Source organism: Zea mays, chromosome 2, assembly GCF_902167145.1.
Source record: "Zea mays cultivar B73 chromosome 2, Zm-B73-REFERENCE-NAM-5.0, whole genome shotgun sequence".
In the NCBI taxonomy this organism is placed as follows: domain Eukaryota; kingdom Viridiplantae; phylum Streptophyta; class Magnoliopsida; order Poales; family Poaceae; genus Zea; species Zea mays.
In genome coordinates this window covers 243,481,700-243,499,677 of record NC_050097.1, presented here as the reverse complement: position 1 = coordinate 243,499,677, position 17,978 = coordinate 243,481,700, and the positions used below count along the sequence as shown (strand labels likewise).

At 42.9% G+C, this 17,978-nt stretch overlaps 1 protein-coding gene and 1 pseudogene across 2 annotated transcripts; both read left to right on the top strand.

Annotated features, from left to right (window-relative positions):
• The first annotated feature begins 12,171 nt into the window (after nucleotides 1-12,171).
• LOC109944460 (uncharacterized) lies at nucleotides 12,172-14,146 on the top strand (annotated as a pseudogene).
• A 641-nt stretch (nucleotides 14,147-14,787) lies between these two features.
• On the top strand, nucleotides 14,788-16,277 carry LOC100281300 (tic62 protein). 2 transcript variants are annotated; one of them, NM_001154218.2, is made up of 4 exons: nucleotides 14,788-15,162; nucleotides 15,238-15,515; nucleotides 15,624-15,696; nucleotides 15,767-16,261. In NM_001154218.2, the coding sequence occupies exons 1-4, from the start codon at nucleotides 14,833-14,835 to the stop codon at nucleotides 16,031-16,033; spliced, it is 948 nt and encodes a 315-aa protein (NP_001147690.1). In that variant the 5' UTR covers nucleotides 14,788-14,832; the 3' UTR covers nucleotides 16,034-16,261. The 2 variants fall into 2 exon arrangements, with proteins under 2 accessions (NP_001147690.1, XP_020403291.1); XM_020547702.2 differs by having other exon boundaries at nucleotides 14,817-15,162; nucleotides 15,242-15,447; nucleotides 15,767-16,277.
• The last annotated feature ends 1,701 nt before the right edge of the window (nucleotides 16,278-17,978 follow it).

Sequence of the window (17,978 nt, the reverse complement as noted above, 5' to 3'; positions counted from 1 at the left end):
ACTGCTGCACTGCAGCCGCTGGACCCAAACCAGGAAACTCTTTCTCTTCGAGAGGCTCGAAGCCAGAAGAGGAAAGCCACTAGTCCAACACTCCAGGAGGAGGAGCTGGACCAAGAGATCAGGGACATGGAAATAATCCATCAGCAAGTACAAAGGAAGAAGGAGAAGATGGTGCGGCTGGCTAATCTTCAAAGGAAGATCGACGAAGCTACTGAAGAAGTGTGTCATCTTGCTCAAGATGAACAAGATCGAAGGCCCCAACACAGGGAGCTTCGTCAAGAAAGCTTGTTCAACGAAGACGGATGGTATGATGATTTTAATAATGATACATTTACTTTTGATGATGCTTCTCCCTTGGCAGCAGAACTGCAGGCTACCCCATGGCCCCCGTCATACAAGCCACCTCAGCTTCCCATGTATGATGGGCACTCAGATCCAAAGCAATTTCTGATGAGCTACGAAGCAACTATATCTTCGTATGGAGGCAATACTACAATTATGGCGAAGTCCTTCGTCATGGCAGTCCGGAATGTAGCCCAAACATGGTATTCTTCTCTTCGGCCAGGGACTATCACGTCGTAGCAGAAGCTTAAGGACATGCTGGTTACCAGCTTCCAAGGCTTTCAAACGAAGCCAGTCACAGCTCAGGCTCTGTTCCAATGTACGGAAGACCACGAAGAATACCTTCAGGCATACGTACGAAGGTTCTTGCGGCTGAGGGCACAAGCACCTACAGTGCCCAATGAAATTGTCATTGAGGCCATGATCAAGGGTCTTAGGCCAGGACCTACTGCTCAATACTTCGCCAGGAAGCCCCCACAAACTCTAGAGAAGTTGCTTCAGAAGATGGATGAGTACATTCGGGCTGACAACGACTTTCGCCAAAGAAGGGAGGAAGCTTACAGATTCTCGGAAATGACTAGGGGCTTCGGAGGAAGAATCCACCCGAGGCATGTCAGGTCAATCAATAATTCCACTTAGAGTGACGACAAAGGAAGTCAGCCTCAGAGGTCGCAATACACCTCACAATCTTTGGGGCAACAGCAAAGCTCTTTTAGGCCACCAGCTCCAAGGGGCAGAGGCGCCAGGGGCTTCGGGGGAAGATTTGGGGATCATCCTAGAAAGATCTATTGCTTATTCTGTGGTGAGGACAAGGGCCATACTACAAGAATGTGCCAAATCACCATTCAGAAGCAAAAGGAGATAGCAGAAGTTGAAGCTCGGCAGAACCAGCCGAAGCAGGTCTTGCACACTGCTTCGTCCCACTCTCCCTACATACCAGAGTATGTGGGCAATCATCCCACAACTTCCGCTGCTTCGGCTAGCCACTCACAGGCTTCCTGGCCACAACTCCCACCCCCACCACCGCTACAGCCGACCTATTCTCGAAGCCAGCCAGAAGGGCGCCAGTATTCTCAGCAGCAACATGAAGTCAGGGAGGAATCCGAAGCTCGCACAGTCAATAGTACTGTGCCAGAATCAAAGCACATTTATTGAGCAATATCCTACCCCTGAAGTACTTTTATGTTCTATGTCATTTTGTTTTTCAATAAGGAACAAACAATGCAGAACTAGTTTTAATTTCTTGTAATAGTTTCACTTTTATCAGTATGAAATATATCTTCTTCAAATAATTACGAAGCTCGAAAATTGCTGAAGCTCAAAAGACGTTCTTAAGGGAATGTAGAGCTAAAAATCACAGCCAAGGTTTCGCCGAAGCTACAAAACGTCGTTCCTAAAGGAGCACAGCGTAGGTTTCGTCGAAGCTACAAAAATCCGTTCCTAAAGGAGCGCAGCGTAAGTTTCGCCAAAGCTACAAAAATTCGTTCCTAAGGGAGCGCAGTGTAAGTTTTCTGCTCAAAAGTCGTTCCTAAGGGAATGCAGAGCCAAATACCGCCGAAATATAAGGCGAAGAAGTTCAAAAGACGTTCCTAAGGGGATGCAGAACTTATACCGCCGAAATAGAAGGCGAAGAAGTTCAAAGGACGTTCCTAAGGGAATGCAGAACTTACACCGAAAAATAAGCGGTGAAGCCAAAAAATAAACAGCAAAAAGAGATTTTGATCATTCCTAAGGGGGCGCAGAGATTGTGTGTTTCAGTGTGGGCGGGTGGGTATGAGTCTTCGACATTGGCACCATTCTTTGCATCATATCATCACATCATCTCGCATAGCATCACATCATACATCATATCGCACCAATGACACGAATTGACTACGAAGTCGATCTTCGGAGAATACTCTATAAAAATGAAAATGTGCCAAGGCACAAAGCCGAAAAATATAGCTTCGTCAGCTCTGTTGCAAAAGAAGGAATTCATTGTTTACGAAGCATGGATGTTTTTATGAAGTTTGGAAATTTTTACGAGGCATGGTTGTTTTTACGAAGCATGGATATTCTCACGAAGCATGGATCTTTTTATTACGAAGCATGAAAAGAAGGGAAGGTGTTTTTCGCCAAAGGCTCAAAAACGGTATGTATATAAAGTTTCATGCATCGCAAAGAACTGAATTACAAATAATTTACATATTAGATTCAAAAATATGCACATCGAATATTATAGTCTTGTTACAACAAAGCTACATTGATCATCTAAAAATGTTTTTACAATAAGTACTAATCCTCTTTTAGGACCTTCTCCGCAACTTCATTTAACAACTTGTTAACAACTTCGTCAACAATAGATTCGGTCATATTGATGATCTCTATTGCTTTCTTCATTTCTGGGTCGGCCAGGGGGTCGAATGGTTCCGGTGGAGGAGATAGTTCAGCTACAGTAGAAAAAATTAATCAGTTCAAAGTCACGAAAACAAACGACGAAGCTAAAGGCCACAAAACAATACATATCCGTCTCTCGCGTTCTGCAGCTTCCTTAGCTTTTTTCGCTGCCTCTCGAGCGTCATGAATATCTTTTTCACTTTTCTTCATAATTTCGTGAGCCATTTCTCGGCCACCATTTGCCCAGATATCAGTGTAAAATTTTCCGCTCATTAAACGTGCTTCGGCTGAGGGATCTTTTGTATCATCCACGGAGAAGGCAGCTTCAGCGTGGGCCAGGGTTTTGACATGATCGCAACCCGCCTTCTCTAGGATGGCTGAAATTCCTCTTGCACCAGAGAACGCGCAGACATCCCCACGATCACTTCAAATTTCTTCAAAAGCTTCGGCCTCTTCGCTTATCCATTCGATAACACCTTCAGGGTCGCCTCGTATAAAGTTATCTTCGTTGGAATAGGCGCCCACGTTGGCGAAGCTAGCCTTTATCTTCTCCACGCAGCCCAGGGATTTTTTGAAGCATCTTTCTTTGGATGCGCGAAGTTCTTCAACTGTTTTTTCTAAATAGTTTTTCCAATATTCACTAATATTTCGATTCGCCTCTGCGAGACCACATTTTTCTTTGGCTTCGGCCAGCTGTTTCCGAAGATCTTCGATCTCATTCTTTTGAATTTTAGCTTGAGCCTTGAAACTAGCTTCATCTTCTTTTACTTTATCCACCAATGAAAGTAGAATTTTGTCTTTTTCCGTGGCTTCGTTTCTCAGCCTGATAACCTCAGTTCGAAGGTTGTTGAGAGCTATAGTGCAGCTCTCGTCTTCAACATTCTTTTGCGCCTTTAGGGCGTTGCTAAGTATTAAGCCCTGCAAGAAAGAATAAAAGTATTAACATGAGAATAAAAGACTTCATTCCAGAGTTCATAAGCTTCAAAATTCACAATTTCTGTACCTTCATACTGTTGTATGCAAGACTATCTATGAGATCGGCCTTTGTCATGGCGCAATGGCTAGCTTCGAGCTTCGGGAAACCCATACTTCTGGCCATCTCCCGACAGACGGATAATTCTTTGTTGTCCGGGAGACAGTACAAGAAATCATCTTCGTCCGTACCGTTAAACACTAAGGCCCCTTCGGATACTTCAGTTCCCGGGCATAGTATTTGGCTTCAAAAATTTCTTCTTCGGATAATCTTTTTCCCGCAGCATGTCGAATGATATAATCAAGATCTTCGGAGCGTGCTTCAGGAGTAATGGATTCGACTTATTTAGCCACACTTTTCTCAAAAGCTATATTAGTATCTAGAGTTATTCCTTCGGCCCCCTGCTCGGTTGTGGCAAGCTTCGTCTCAGCAAGCACTGTGGGCCCTGCCTCGGTTTCAGCCTGGGTTATTGTAGCTTCAACTTCTATTTGCTTAGTATCAGCTTTGGGTTGCGTTTTGTCAGCTTCGGCAACCTTCCCTGTGGGAGCGAGACTTATGGAGTCGGTTGTTTCCAATACATCTAATACATTTACCGTCCCCCTTCTCTTAGGAGTTGTGGCAGAACTCTTTTGTGCCTTCAGCGCTGTTGCTTCTGTTGAAGGACTTAAAATCCCTAACATCTTTATTACTTCTTTAGTTTTTGACCTTTCAGCCTTATCTTTGTCAACCTTCATTTCAACTAGCTCAACCGAAGGTTCCTTCGACATTATAGCCGGCTCTTTAGTCCTCTGCATGGGAGGAACAGTTTCTCTTGATTCAGCAGCTGAAGAGGCCTCCCCGCCAAACTCAGGCACCACAATCGGTTCAATGTAACGCGGTCGGTGGGTAAGTCCCTTCATCTTTTTGCCCGCAGCCTTCGGCACAGGTTCAGCTAGGGCAGACAAAGCAGCAGCTTTTCTCTTCTTCCCCTGTCCTCGCAGCGGGTAGTGGTAGTCGGGGTAGACAAAGCCGACGACGTCAAAAACTCTGTTTATTCTTTTTTTTCCCCGACCTCCGAAGGCTGTAGATAGTGCATTATCTTCTGCCTTGGAATAAGCTCCAAGCAGCTCATCACTTGTAACTTCGATGCATTTTAGCTAGTCATCGTTTGGTTCATCAAATTTATCCCCATATCTGAATGTATACTTCAGCCGGACCAGTTCACCTTCACTAGACTTGGTGATGGTCTCCTTCGGTATTTTCCAGCTCTCTACAAGCGGCCATACTCTGAATGCTATATGCTCTTGAATTAAATCTCTTGTACCAATGAAGAAGCAGACAGTACCAAACACCTTCTGACACGCTTCGGCGGCGTCATCAATTTCAAACTTTGGCTTTCATAGACCGAAGCAGGACCATATGGGGCGCATGATAACCTCCTTGATGTCCTCCCTTGCTGTCAAGTCGTTCTTCACATAAAACCATTCTTCCATCCAAGTTCCGGGCCATCTCTTCCGAAATATTGGCACTGGGTAGCTTGCGTTGGGACGGGCGATAAATCCATAACAACCGAAGTTGTTGTGATATTATTCTTTACCCATGGCCTTCGTCTCATACAGAAGTTCGTGCATGCTACAGAAGCACTTCGTGCTTGGCTCTATCCCTTGGCTTCTTACTGCCCAGACAAAGACTCCCATTCTAAATATGGCTTCGGGGGTCATCTGATGAAGGAAGATTTGATAAGTTTTCAGCACTTCAACTACAAACCTACTTAGTGGGAACCGAAGCCGAGCTTTGAAGAAGCTTCGGAAAATCACAACTTTGTTTTCCTCGGGAGCCAGGACGTTGTTGTCTCCACCAGCCCTTACAATAGACATATCCCAAAAGTATCTTCCTCTCATGTTCTCAAGATGACTTTGTTTGATGGTTGATTTTCCAAAAATCGAATGACTTGGTCTCCAGGGCCGATCCTCAGAATCTTCGCCCCCACTTTCCGCATCATAACTGTCACTGTCACCAGTATCTTTAGACAGGCCCTCCAGTATCTCCTTAGTAATCTTCTCTGTATTTGTTTTTGCCATTGACTCGATAAATCCAGCAATGTAAGGATTCACAGCCTTCTTCTCCTCAAAAAGCTTCTCCTCTCCAGTTAGCTTCGTCTCAGCAGAAATCTTCTTGTCTTGAGACATTTCTCCTTCAGAGATGATGAAAATGCGACTTTTTAATCGAAGCTCAGAAAGCATGAAAAACTAGCAAGCGTTAGTGAGCAAGAGCTATGAAATTGAGAAAATAAAGCAAATGGCACAAGCAGCGTATCAAATGTGGTTGGTGCGAGTTCTTATTTATACGCTCAGCATGCCCCAAATTGGGGGGCCCCGTCCGTCATTGATCGTTGCTATTCTAGCAAAGGGAAGGTGTTTTTTCGGACCTTCGGCTTAAGCCCTTCGTCCATGTCGTAGTCTGAATTCGTTATTTTAAACAAATTAATAATGCGAGGGGCTACTATTGGGGGCCTTCGTCCTCCGAAGGTCCTCAAAAACATGATTTAACAATATTTTCCAAGTGTGACATATGAATAGGTACCTTCGGTCTCGGGTTAAAAGCATATACTGTATGGAAAGCAGGATTGGAATGAAGGATTGAACCAGCGGCGAAGCTGCGCGCGAGAAAGCTTCGGCTCATTAACAGAAAGAGGAACCGACTTAAGAAGGAAAAGGCTATCTAGTCCTCGACAGTTTTTACACAGGCTGCGTCCTGTGCCTATAAATAGATGAACAGTACCCATGTACTGTACACACTGACTTGTATTCACTTTTGTGTCACTCTTGTACTTTTACCTTCTGTCAAGCCGAAGGTACATTTTGTAATTCAATATTGTTTCTGTCTTTCCAGGATAGTATAATGAGAATGAATTAATAATGTTATATGATTATGTTGCTTCTCATATTTCATATGCTTCTTCTTTTATTAACATATACTGCATTAATGAAGGTATGTCCTTTATAACCTTCGTCTGAAGATCATTATATTCTAAGGGAAATAATGCTTCGAAGGACGAAGGACATTAATATTTAACATTTTGTGTTGCCTTGTTCTTAACTCATAGCATTTGAGAACAAGTCCCCAACAGACACATTCTAGGTTGTTTGGTGGAGACCATTTCTTGGTCAAAAAACCGTAGGTGTTAGCCTTGGGTATTATTTTAAAGTGTTATTCATGGCTATTTTCGACATAATGGGGGTTGAATAGCCATTCATCATGGACCAGAGGCTCGTACACCTCACCCCACAAATATTTCCATGTCATAGATCACATTATTGGATTTCTGGTGGAGACATGTTCTTTGTCAAAAATCTGTAGGTGTTAGCCTTCGATATTATTGAAAATGGCCGTTCATGGCTATTTTCGATAAAAATAGGGTTGTGTTGCCATTAATCATCGACCAGAGACTCGTACACCGCACCCCACATATGTTTCCTAGCTTGCTATAGGTCACATTCTTGGATTTCTGGTGGAGACAATTTCTAGGTCAAAAATCCGTAGATGTTAGCCTTCGGTATTATTGACAATGGTCACTCATGGCAATTTTTGTCAAAAATGGGGGTTATGTGACCATTAATCATCGAATAGAGGCACATACACCTCAACCCACATATGTTTCCTTGTCATAGGTCACATTATTGGATGTCTAGTGGAGACTAATTCTTGGTCAAAAATCCATAGGTGTTAGACTTCAGTATTATTGAAAATGATCGTTCATGTCTATCACTGACATAAATAGGGGTTGTGTGGCCATTGATCATCGAGTAGAGGCTCGTACACCTCACCCCACATATATTTCCTTGCCATAGGTCACATTCTTGGATTTTGTTTGGAGACCAATTCTTGCTAAAATCTGTAGGTGTTAGACTTCGGTGTTATTGAAAATGGTTGTTCATGGCTATTTTCGACAAAAATGGGGGTTGAATGGCCATTCATCATGGACCAGAGGCTCGTACATTTCACCCAACATATGTTTCCTTGTCATAGGTCACATTCTTGGATTTCTGGTGGAGACCATTTCTTGGTAAAAAAAAATCCGTAGGTGTTAGCCTTCGGTATTATTGAAAATGGTCGTTCATGACTACTTTTATCAAAAATAAGGGGTGTGTGGCCATTGATCATCGACCAAAGGATCGTACACTTCACCCCACATATGTTTCCTTGCCATAGGTCACATTCTTAAATTTCTGGTGGAGACCATTTCTTGGTCAAAAAATGTAGGTGTTATCCTTCGGTATTATTGAAAATGGTCGTTCATGGCTACTTTCATGAAAAATGGGGGGTGGGTGGCCATTGATCATAAACCAAAGGCTGGTACACCTCACCCCTCATATGTTTCTTTGGTCAAAAAATTGTAGGTGTTAGTCTTCGGTATTATTAAAAATGATCGTCCATGGCTATTTTCGTCAAAAATGGGGGTTGTGTGGCCATTGATCGTCGACTAGATGCCCGTACACCTCAACCCACATATGTTTCGTTGCCATAGATCACATTATTGGATTTCTGGTGGAGATCGATTCTTGGTCAAAATCCATAGGTGGCATTTGATCCAAGAATAGCCATGAATGACCATTTTCAATAATGTCATCATATTGTGCAAAACAATAATATCGAAGGCTAACACCTACGTGGTCGACCATTTTCAATAATGTCATCATATTGTCTTTATATAGTTCAAACTAAGAAAGCATAATGTGCAAAACAATGATGACATATTTCAGAATGCCTATGAAATACAATAACTGAACCCAAATATACAATAATATAATTCTTAAAAACAATATCTAAATTCTGCAATCATAGGTCCAAGGTAGAGCATCAGTTCACACCAAGATATACAATAAATGATCAAAGGTTGTGCACTGCCAGGTAATACAACACCATTGAATCCTAATTCTATACCTGCTAACGACAATAACATATTTCATAACTGAATCCCATCCCAAGCATCTATTATCGTTCCAGAATTCAGATATAGAAATCTGACAGTAAGCAGAGATATCCAGGAAGCTATAGAATCTAGCAGTCATCTATAGAAATCCCAACTTTTACAGTAAACAGAGATCTCTAGTAAGCATTTCACAAGCAAAAGGATAGAGTTATTCCAGATCTGCATCAATTACCTTGTCTTGGTGTCACATTCCAAATGAACAGAGAGCACAAACAAGCGACGAAGGCGATGCTAGTGCTAAGTAGAGTTACCTTGTCTTGGTGGTCGATGAAGGGAGGTGGGTGAGGTGGCGGCGTTGCACATGAATGGAGGACTTGAGACTGTTAGGGTTAGCTAGGACACATATAGGGTATTTGGTTTGAGGAATGAGTTATTCCATCATCTTCTCACTCTTCACTGTTTTTGTTTGGTTTGTGGAATGGAATGAGTTGATCCATCACCACCTCATTCCTCATAGTTAGTTAGTACTAATATGAGGAATGTAGTCATCCCACCAAATTTAAGTAATAAACCTATAATGTACTACCTCAATTTAGATGGAGTGATTTCTTGAACCAAACACCTCCGTAGAGAACGACACGGATACCAAGTGTCTCGATCTGTTGAGGAAGGGGCACAATCGTCCGCGAGGCTTGGATTTCACGAGAAAATGATTTCGAAAACATTAAACACGAAACAGCGTCCAAGAAACACCTCAAGTGCCTTGGCGTCAAATAACGAAAGGAAAATGAATTGAGTCCCTAAAGAAGGGAACCAGGCAAACAATCCCAGCCCCACACGATCAAAATTGAATTGCAAGATAGGAGTGAGAGTACATGTATGTCACTAGCATCTGGATTATTGTACTATGTAATTTAAAAATATGAAGATAGAGAAAAAGTCTGGACGTAGTATGCAGAGGACAAAAAATTAGTCTAGTGATTATAAAAAGACTTGCGACGTGTTTGGTTCGATGTAATGTAACGGTATAGGATTTCTTCGGGTATCAGATAACGTTACATGTGTTTGTTTTGGGTTCTATTGAAATCACATACATTGGAATCAGATACCGTGGTATACAAAACTCAAACCCTCCAACCCTAGCCGGAATCAATCGTCCGGGTCGGCACCAGTGCTGCACCGCCACCAGGCCAGTGCCGCGCCAGTGCCGGATTCAGCTGAAAGCTCTCCTCCTCCTCCTCCTCGGACGCCAGTGCCGCGCCGCCACCAGGCTAGTGCCGCGCCAGTGCCGGATTCAGCTGAAAGCTCTCCTCCTCCTCCTCGGACGCTAGTGCCGCGCCGCCACCAGGCCTCCCTCCTCGGACGCCAGCAGCGGGCGCCAAGTCTTTGCCGCCGTCCAGGTAACAAATCTCCCAAATCTCGAACTAGTGGACTGCGCGATAGACTGCTCGTCGGAGTTCTAGATCCAGTTCATTGGAGTTATAGATCCAGTTCGTGGGAGTTCTAGATTCAGTGGCAAGGGTGACTCGCCCGTGCTCCCCTTCCCAACCACATACTGCATCCTAGTAGGCTCCCTCGCCAAGAATGGTAGCTCTTGGCCCTGATCTACCGCTTCTGCCGCTTGTCGATCTGCCGCTTCTCAATCTGAGACGGGCGACCGTCAGGGCCTTGGCCCTGATCTCATGCTCCAGCCACCTGAAGTGTAGACTTGTGTGGATTGGTCTCTGCCGGATTGCATGGATTGGTCTCTACCGGATTGTAGACTTGTGTGGCACAATTATAGACTAGTTTTAAATTCCGCTTGTGGAATCATCACAATTTTTAATGTGGAACTATGCCCTCGAGCATTGCATTTCAAGGCATATGTGGCTCCCCTGAAGTGTAAGTAAGCATTTTTTTTGTGCATCACATGTGCTATTATTATTGGTTTAATGACCATCTTGTTTTTTTTGGGTACAAAACTGTTACAGTTGTAACATTACATCCCTGCCGCTCTATATGTAAACTTGTTGTGTAGAGAACAGACCAATCAAAACTAAACCATCTCTATAGTAATAGAAAGAAAAGGGCACAAATCTTGGCTGTACACTAACAAGCATCTCCATCTCTTCAAGAGATGATGTCGTCCATTTAATCAGAGGTTAGTTGTTAGGATTAGGCAGTTTCATATGTCACCAAAGGGGCATGTCTGTTCAACACACTCCTTTACACACACACACACGAGATAATGGAATTTAAGAAGTGGCATTTGAATTTCAGAAACAGAACCAGCAGTGAATTTAAGAAGGGGCTTGGTGCTTATAATTCGTTGACCTCCAGATTTATCCTCAAGAACTCGACGAAGGAATATGGCATTTAGGGGTATCTTGAGTTCTCTCCTTGTCACGTACTATTATGTTTCGTTGCTCATGGGATTAGCATATAGAAGAAAATGTCTGAGAATAGAAAGAAGGTTAAGAAATAGAGAGCGTAGGATGGAGAATTTAAATGAACTCATTCGTGAGAGTGATAGAAAATGTATTAGTGAGCTTCATATGGATAGAAGAACTTTCTTTATTTTGTGTGAGATGCTTAGAGATGTTGGTGGGCTAAAGGCCACACGCAATATGACCCTAGAGGAGATAGTGGCTCATTTTTTGTATACGTTGGCTCATCATTTGAAGAACCGAACAATTGGAAGGTTTTTCTTTCGAAGCGGCGAGACGGTTAGTAGGCAGTTCAACTTATGCCTTCTAGTTGTTCTAAAGTTGCAACATTTGCTTCTTAAGACTCCTGACCCAATTCCAGAGAATAGCACAGATAATACTTGGAAAAACTTTAAGGTAAATACATAAAACTTTAAGGTTTTTCTTGAACTATAAATAGACGCATTGAAGTGATATTTCTTTTATGACATATTTGTAGAATTGTTTGGGTACATTAGACGGAACCGCTATCAAGGTAATTGTGCCAACACATCTAAAAGGAAGATATAGGTCGAGGAAAGCAGACATTGTGACAAATGTATTGGGTGTTTGTGCACCCGATATGCAATTCATCTATATGCTGCCTGGTTGGGAGGGTTCAACACATGACGGTCGTGTGTTGTGTGATGCTATCTCGAGGCCAAACGGATTGCGTGTCCCTCAAGGCGAGTTTTATTTCAATAACTTCTATTTGGTTTGTTAGTATAGTGTTTTAAGTGTGGATATTAACTTGAAAATATCATTTTAGGTTGTTATTATCTTGTTGACGCGGGTTATACAAACGCCAATGGATTTCTAGCACCTTATCGAGGTCAGCAGTACCATTTGGGTGGTTGGACAATGCAAAATCCACCACATAGTGCCGAGGAGTATTTCAATATGTGTCATGCTCGAGCAAGAAATATCATAGAGAGGGCTTTTGGAAGGCTTAAGGGGCGATGGGCGATTCTTAGATCCCCTTCATATTTTCCTATAAAGACACAATGTCGTATAATAATGGCATGTGCCCTTTTGCACAATCTAATTTTGCAAAAAATGTCTAGAGACCCTATGGAAAGTGAGGAACAATCGGTGGTAGATTCTGAAATGCCCGAAGGAGAAGTCGGAGAACCAGAATTCATTATGGGTATCTCCACAACAAATGCGTGGAGTACTTTTCGAGACACTCTTGCACAGGGGATGTATAATGCTTATAGGGCTTCTCATTGATTATTTTTCATGGTACTTTTGATGCTTAAGTACTTTTCATGGTTGTATTACTATTTTGACTATATATGTGTTTCTAACTTGTCACCATTTGTATATAGAATGGACATTTTGGAGGGCTCTATTGCTGTTCATGGTAGGGGGAAAAACAAAAGGAAGTGGATCCCTGTTGAAGATGATGAACTGATCAAAGCATTGGTTCATGTTTCTTTGGGTCCGAGGTGGAGGAGTGATGGAAGTTTCAAGAATGGTTACACTTCAGTACTTGAAGCTCGCCTCGCTGAAAAGCTACCTGATTCAAGAATTTCTGCAACTCCTCATATCTATTCAAGGTTAAGATACTTCAAGACAAAGTATTCTGCTTTGGAGAAGATGTTGAACAAGAGTGGGTTCACATGGGATCCGACCAAGAAGATGATTTAGTGCGAGAAACAACAATATGAGACACATTGCAAGGTATGCTCCATTTACAATCTGCTGCTCCGTTTACAATCTGCTGCTCCGTTTACAGTACAATACATTACTTTTCTGCTCCATTTATAGTACAGTACAATCTGCTCTGTTTACAATCTACTCTGTTTACAATCTGCTCCCCAGTTATAATCTAGTAATGCACGCGTGACCGACCCCTTCAGTTCTATTTTAATATTGCAACCTCCCATGAAACAGAACCACCAAACCAAAGTAGGCATCAAAGATCATGTTAGCTTCCTTCCAAAGCAGTAATCTTGAGCAGCAGTAGCAAGCAACGTTTATTCTTTTGCTATTTTGGGGTAACCTTAATGGGATGAATCCACCTTCTAGTAGCTAGCTACGCCCGCCCCTTCTTTGGGTGGATGCGTCGTAGGCTCTGTAGCCATCGTCGTGCTGGCAGTAACAATTGCTTTGTGGTCTATTTTAATATTCCTAACTGATAACAGCATTTATCTGTTGTTATTTTTCTAGTATCTTATATATAATTAATCTATCTGTTGGTTATGATACTGCGGTTAAATTGTACATTTATGTCAGTCTTGTATTGTTGCTGATGATGTGTCTTTGTTTTTTTCACAGAATAATCCAGATGCAAAAGGGTTGTATGGAGTCTCCTTTCCTTACTATGATGAACTCTCAGTGGTATATTCCAAGGACATGGCCACAAGTGAAGGTGCGGAAGACATGACAGATGTTGTTAAAAACTTGGAAGAAGAGTTAGTTTGTGTAAATGCTAATGATGAAGAGGTTGGAGAGGATATGACATCTGTAGAGACACCGAGGCGTTCTGTTGACTCAACATCATCTAGCTCCAAGAAACGGAAGAAAGAGTGGAAAGGAATGAAGACCGCATCAAGTGACCCGCTTCTTGACGTGTTCAATGAAGTGAGTGGTGATCTGAAGGTTGCCACCATGTCAATTGGAAAAATGGCGCAAGCTTTGGATCGTGAGGCATCCAACCAAGAGAAGGCAAGGGATGAGGATCCACAACAAAAGCTAAGAGAGAAGGCGATCAATGAGGTCCGAAGACTTGAATTTACTGGCTCAGAAGTTATCAAAGCAGCTGCTGTGTTTGTCAGGATGCCAGATCAAATGGGGATGTTGTTTGCACTTCCAGAACCACTGAGGAGGGAATACATTGTCGACATGCTACGTGGTAACTAGAATTTTGTTTGTAGAAATGTACATGGCTAGTTTTGATATTGGTTTAATTCGCTAATTGTTTAATTTTTGCTAGATGAAGCAGCAAGGAGAGAGAGAGAGGTCGAAGTGAAGGTGAAGGTGCTAGTCTTGCTGTGGAATGATGGAGCTTTGAAAGTTGTTGTTGGTTTAGTTGGTCTCAAACTTTTTAGCTTTAGTGTTCTTCATATGTTGCTGTTGAATGATGGTAAAAACTGAAACTTTATGATGTTTTAAATGTGGTTGAATGTTCATGAATGGTATTGAATGTGGCATTGTATCTGTCGGCAGCTTTCAATGTGGTTTGTTGAATGTTAGCTCTCAATGTGGTAAAAGCTGAATTTTTATGAGTTTTGAATGTCGTTGAATGTTCGCGAAGGGAATGATGGTAAATACTGAATTTTTATATTTACAAATAATGTTGAATGATTTCTTATATTAAAAGTGTATTGGAATAAAAAAATGTTACAAAACTCACATTTTTAATTTCATTACGTTACATTGGTTTCCAAAACAAACAGTGTATTAGAATCAAAAAGTATTACAAAGCTCAACCAAACAAAACATGTAATGGTATTCATTGATTTAAAATCCACCGCTTTTTAACTTCCATTGCGATACCATTACACATGGTAAACCAAACACCACCTTGGTAGCTCCTGAGGTTCTCCTAGATTTATTGAAATATGGGGCCTATTTTGGCTGGTTGCTTCGGTTGGCATAGCTAGTTTACCAAGTATATATGTTAATTAGATCTGGATGAGGGGTGGGTCCCACGCTATCCCAGAGAGTGTGGGCAGGACGGCGCCACGTGGGGGAAGGGAAATGGTTACCTTACCTAGCTTGAGGTTTGTTTGAGTTTGAGAGGCACTTGAGGCAGGCAGCAGAGTGCGCTGAACACCGGCATGGACACCATCGTCTCTCTCTCGCCTCAGATGCTTCGCCAGCGCCAGGGCCACCAGTCTACTGCATCATCATCATCATCAGCTTGGGCTATTACCACAGCTAGGATCGGTCGCCACCTGTCTACTGCATCATCCTGTTCCAGCCCGCGGCTGCTCATCAAGCAGAGGGCGACGGCGGCATCGGCACCGGCACAGAAAGAGAAAGAGGTCGTCTTCGTGGCTGGCGCCACCGGCAGAGTTGGGTCCCGGGCCGTAAGGGAGCTCATGAAGCTTGGCTTCCGTGTGCGCGCTGCCGTCAGGAACGCACAGAGGGCCACGTCGCTGGTGCAGGTACCAGTAGCGTCATGAGCTTGGTTTCCGTGTGCTCATGATATATGTTTGGCATTGATTTGGATCCATCCACAGAAAGAGAAAGAGCAGCAGCTGCTTGAGCTTGTGGAGTGTGACCTGGAGAAGGAGCCGCAGGAAGGCATCGTTTCAGCCATCGGCAATGCTTCCTTGGTGGTGTGCTCCATCGGTGCAAGCGAGAAGGAGATCCTGGATGTCACCGGCCCATACCGCATCGACTACATGGCCACCAGCAAACTTGTACAAGCTGCGACTGCTGCCAAGCAGGTGGAGCACTTCATCCTGGTTACATCCCTGGGGACCAACAAGATCGGCTTCCCTGCATTCCTCTTGAAGTAATTTAAATGCTTATTGTGCTCCGATCCGATCCTGCTCTCTAAATATATATAGATTTTATTTATTTATTTATTTATTGGTAATTAATAATACGATGAAATGCAAAGCTTGTTCTGGGGAGTTCTGTTCTGGAAAAGACGAGCTGAAGAAGCACTCATCGCAAGCGGCATTCCCTACACGGTATATATAGGTTCAATGCAATGCAATGCAATGCAATTCAATGCATTAATTTCTTTACATTTTTATTTAGATCATAAGGCCCGGAGGCATGGAGAGGCCGACGGATGCTTACAAGGAGACGCACAACCTGGTGTTGGCACCGGAGGACACCTACGTGGGTGGCCAGGTATCCAACCTGCAGGTGGCGGAGCTCATCGGATGCATGGCCACCAACAGGAGCGCGGCCTACTGCAAGACGGTGGAAGCGGTGGCCGAGATCACCGCGCCGTTGCTGCCCATGGAGCAGCTCCTCTCCGCAATTCCCTCCAAGAGGGAACAACGCCCTGCAGATCGATGAGCTAGACGGCCTCAAAGCATTGCATATGCTTCTAGGTTTTGTTTTGTATGCAATGTTGTGATATCAGAGAGATATCTAAGTTTTTATATTTTATATGATGACGATGAGAACTAAGTACAAGTGCTTTTATTTTTTATTATTCCTAAAGACAACTTTTGTATATGTAACATCATGAATGTTTGAGGTGTCTCATGTGTAACTTTAATTAATATCAATTTATGCATGAAATATTATGGATGGTTCATGTGGTCGTATGTGATGCATTATAGTTTTCTGATGCCGCCGGTCGTGATAAAAGATAGATAATATCACTGTTGGGCTATATATGCTTTAATTTGACCCAACAATGATATGATGTTTATCAGGGTCGGTCCTGAGGTTTCATGGACCCGGGGCGAAACAAAAAATTTTGGGCCTTTAAGGCTATATATGTTCAATTTTTTTATAAGTACATAACAAAATTTTGAATGATAAAAGTCTCTAATATATCAAAACAACTTCAAATCTTTGTATATATTACCTCAAAAATTTCTTCTAACATTTCTTGATGCGAATTCATTGATAATAGTGTTGCTATCAACCTCGTTTAATAATTTTTCTCAATATATAAAGTAGCCTATCCGTTGAGTCGATCTTGAGACATCGTTGACCTTAAATAGTTCTTCAACAATTTTAACTTTGAAAATCTTCTCTCAGCCGATGTCACAGTCACAGGCACAGTATATAATATCCGATAAGTGATTGAAATATTTGGATACGAACCCATTTGCCGAATATACTCAAAAATCTCTATAGAAGACATTGGTCTTTCAGGCAAACTTAACTTTATAACCTTCAACTGTTGGGCTATATATGCTTTAATATCCGATAAGTGATAGATAATATCACTGTTGGGCTATATATGCTTTAATTTGACCCAACAATGATATGATGTTTAATTGTTTATCACTGTCGTGTAATTAATAATAATGCTCCCACCCGTATTATATTGGTGCTGAATATAATATATGGCTATAGACAGTTCGAACCTCTAGCTAGTGACAGATAGCCATATCACTGTCGGCAGGAGTGGAGAGTGATCCGGCAGTGGTACATCACCTCCACACTTGGCCTCTGCCGGCAGTGGCAAAAGGCTGGCAAATTGGAGGGACGGAGTGCACTTCGTTCTCTTGTTTTTAGCTACAACTATAATAAAATTTTGATTACAATAGTGATTTTAAAATTTTGTGAGTGTATCCGCACCTAAGATATATAGCTTCGCCGTCTGCTGGCATGTTTTTGGCGCTGATAGAGACTTACGGCCCACTAATAATTATCAGATCTAGCGTAGTGCATGTCTAAACTGTCCATATATATATATGGTACGATTTACCGGTCTCCATATCAGTAAGAATATGATGGTTTCATGTACATTTAATATTAATGTCACATCATATTTTTTTTATGACATGCCATAACATTTAAGAGAATTGAGTTTTGTTGGATAAGATTATGTGACCCTATCTCTATCTCTTTTGCATATTGTCGGCGTTTCGAGACCGGGGGATCCCTAGGCCGACGAGTGAGAATGTCGCCGCGTGCCCCAGCCCAGATGTGTCGGCGCGAGGCCGAGCGCGAAGGGGGCAAAAAGGCGTGAGAGAGGTGGAAATCCCGCGGCCTTCGTGTTCGTCCCGCGCCCAGGTCGGGTGCGCTTGCAGTAGAGGGTTACAAGCGTTCCACGCGGGAGGGAGCGAGCGGCCTCACGCGAGCGCCAGTCCCGTCCTCTTCCCCGCGAGGGCCAACCCCCTATAAGAGGGCCCTGGTCCTTCCTTTTATAGGCGTAAGGAGAGGATTCAGGTGTACAATGGGGGTGTAGCAGAGTGCTAACGTGTCTAGCGGAGGAGAGCTAGCGCCCTAAGTACATGCCATCGTGGCAGCCGGAGAGGTTTTGGCACCCGGTTCGTGT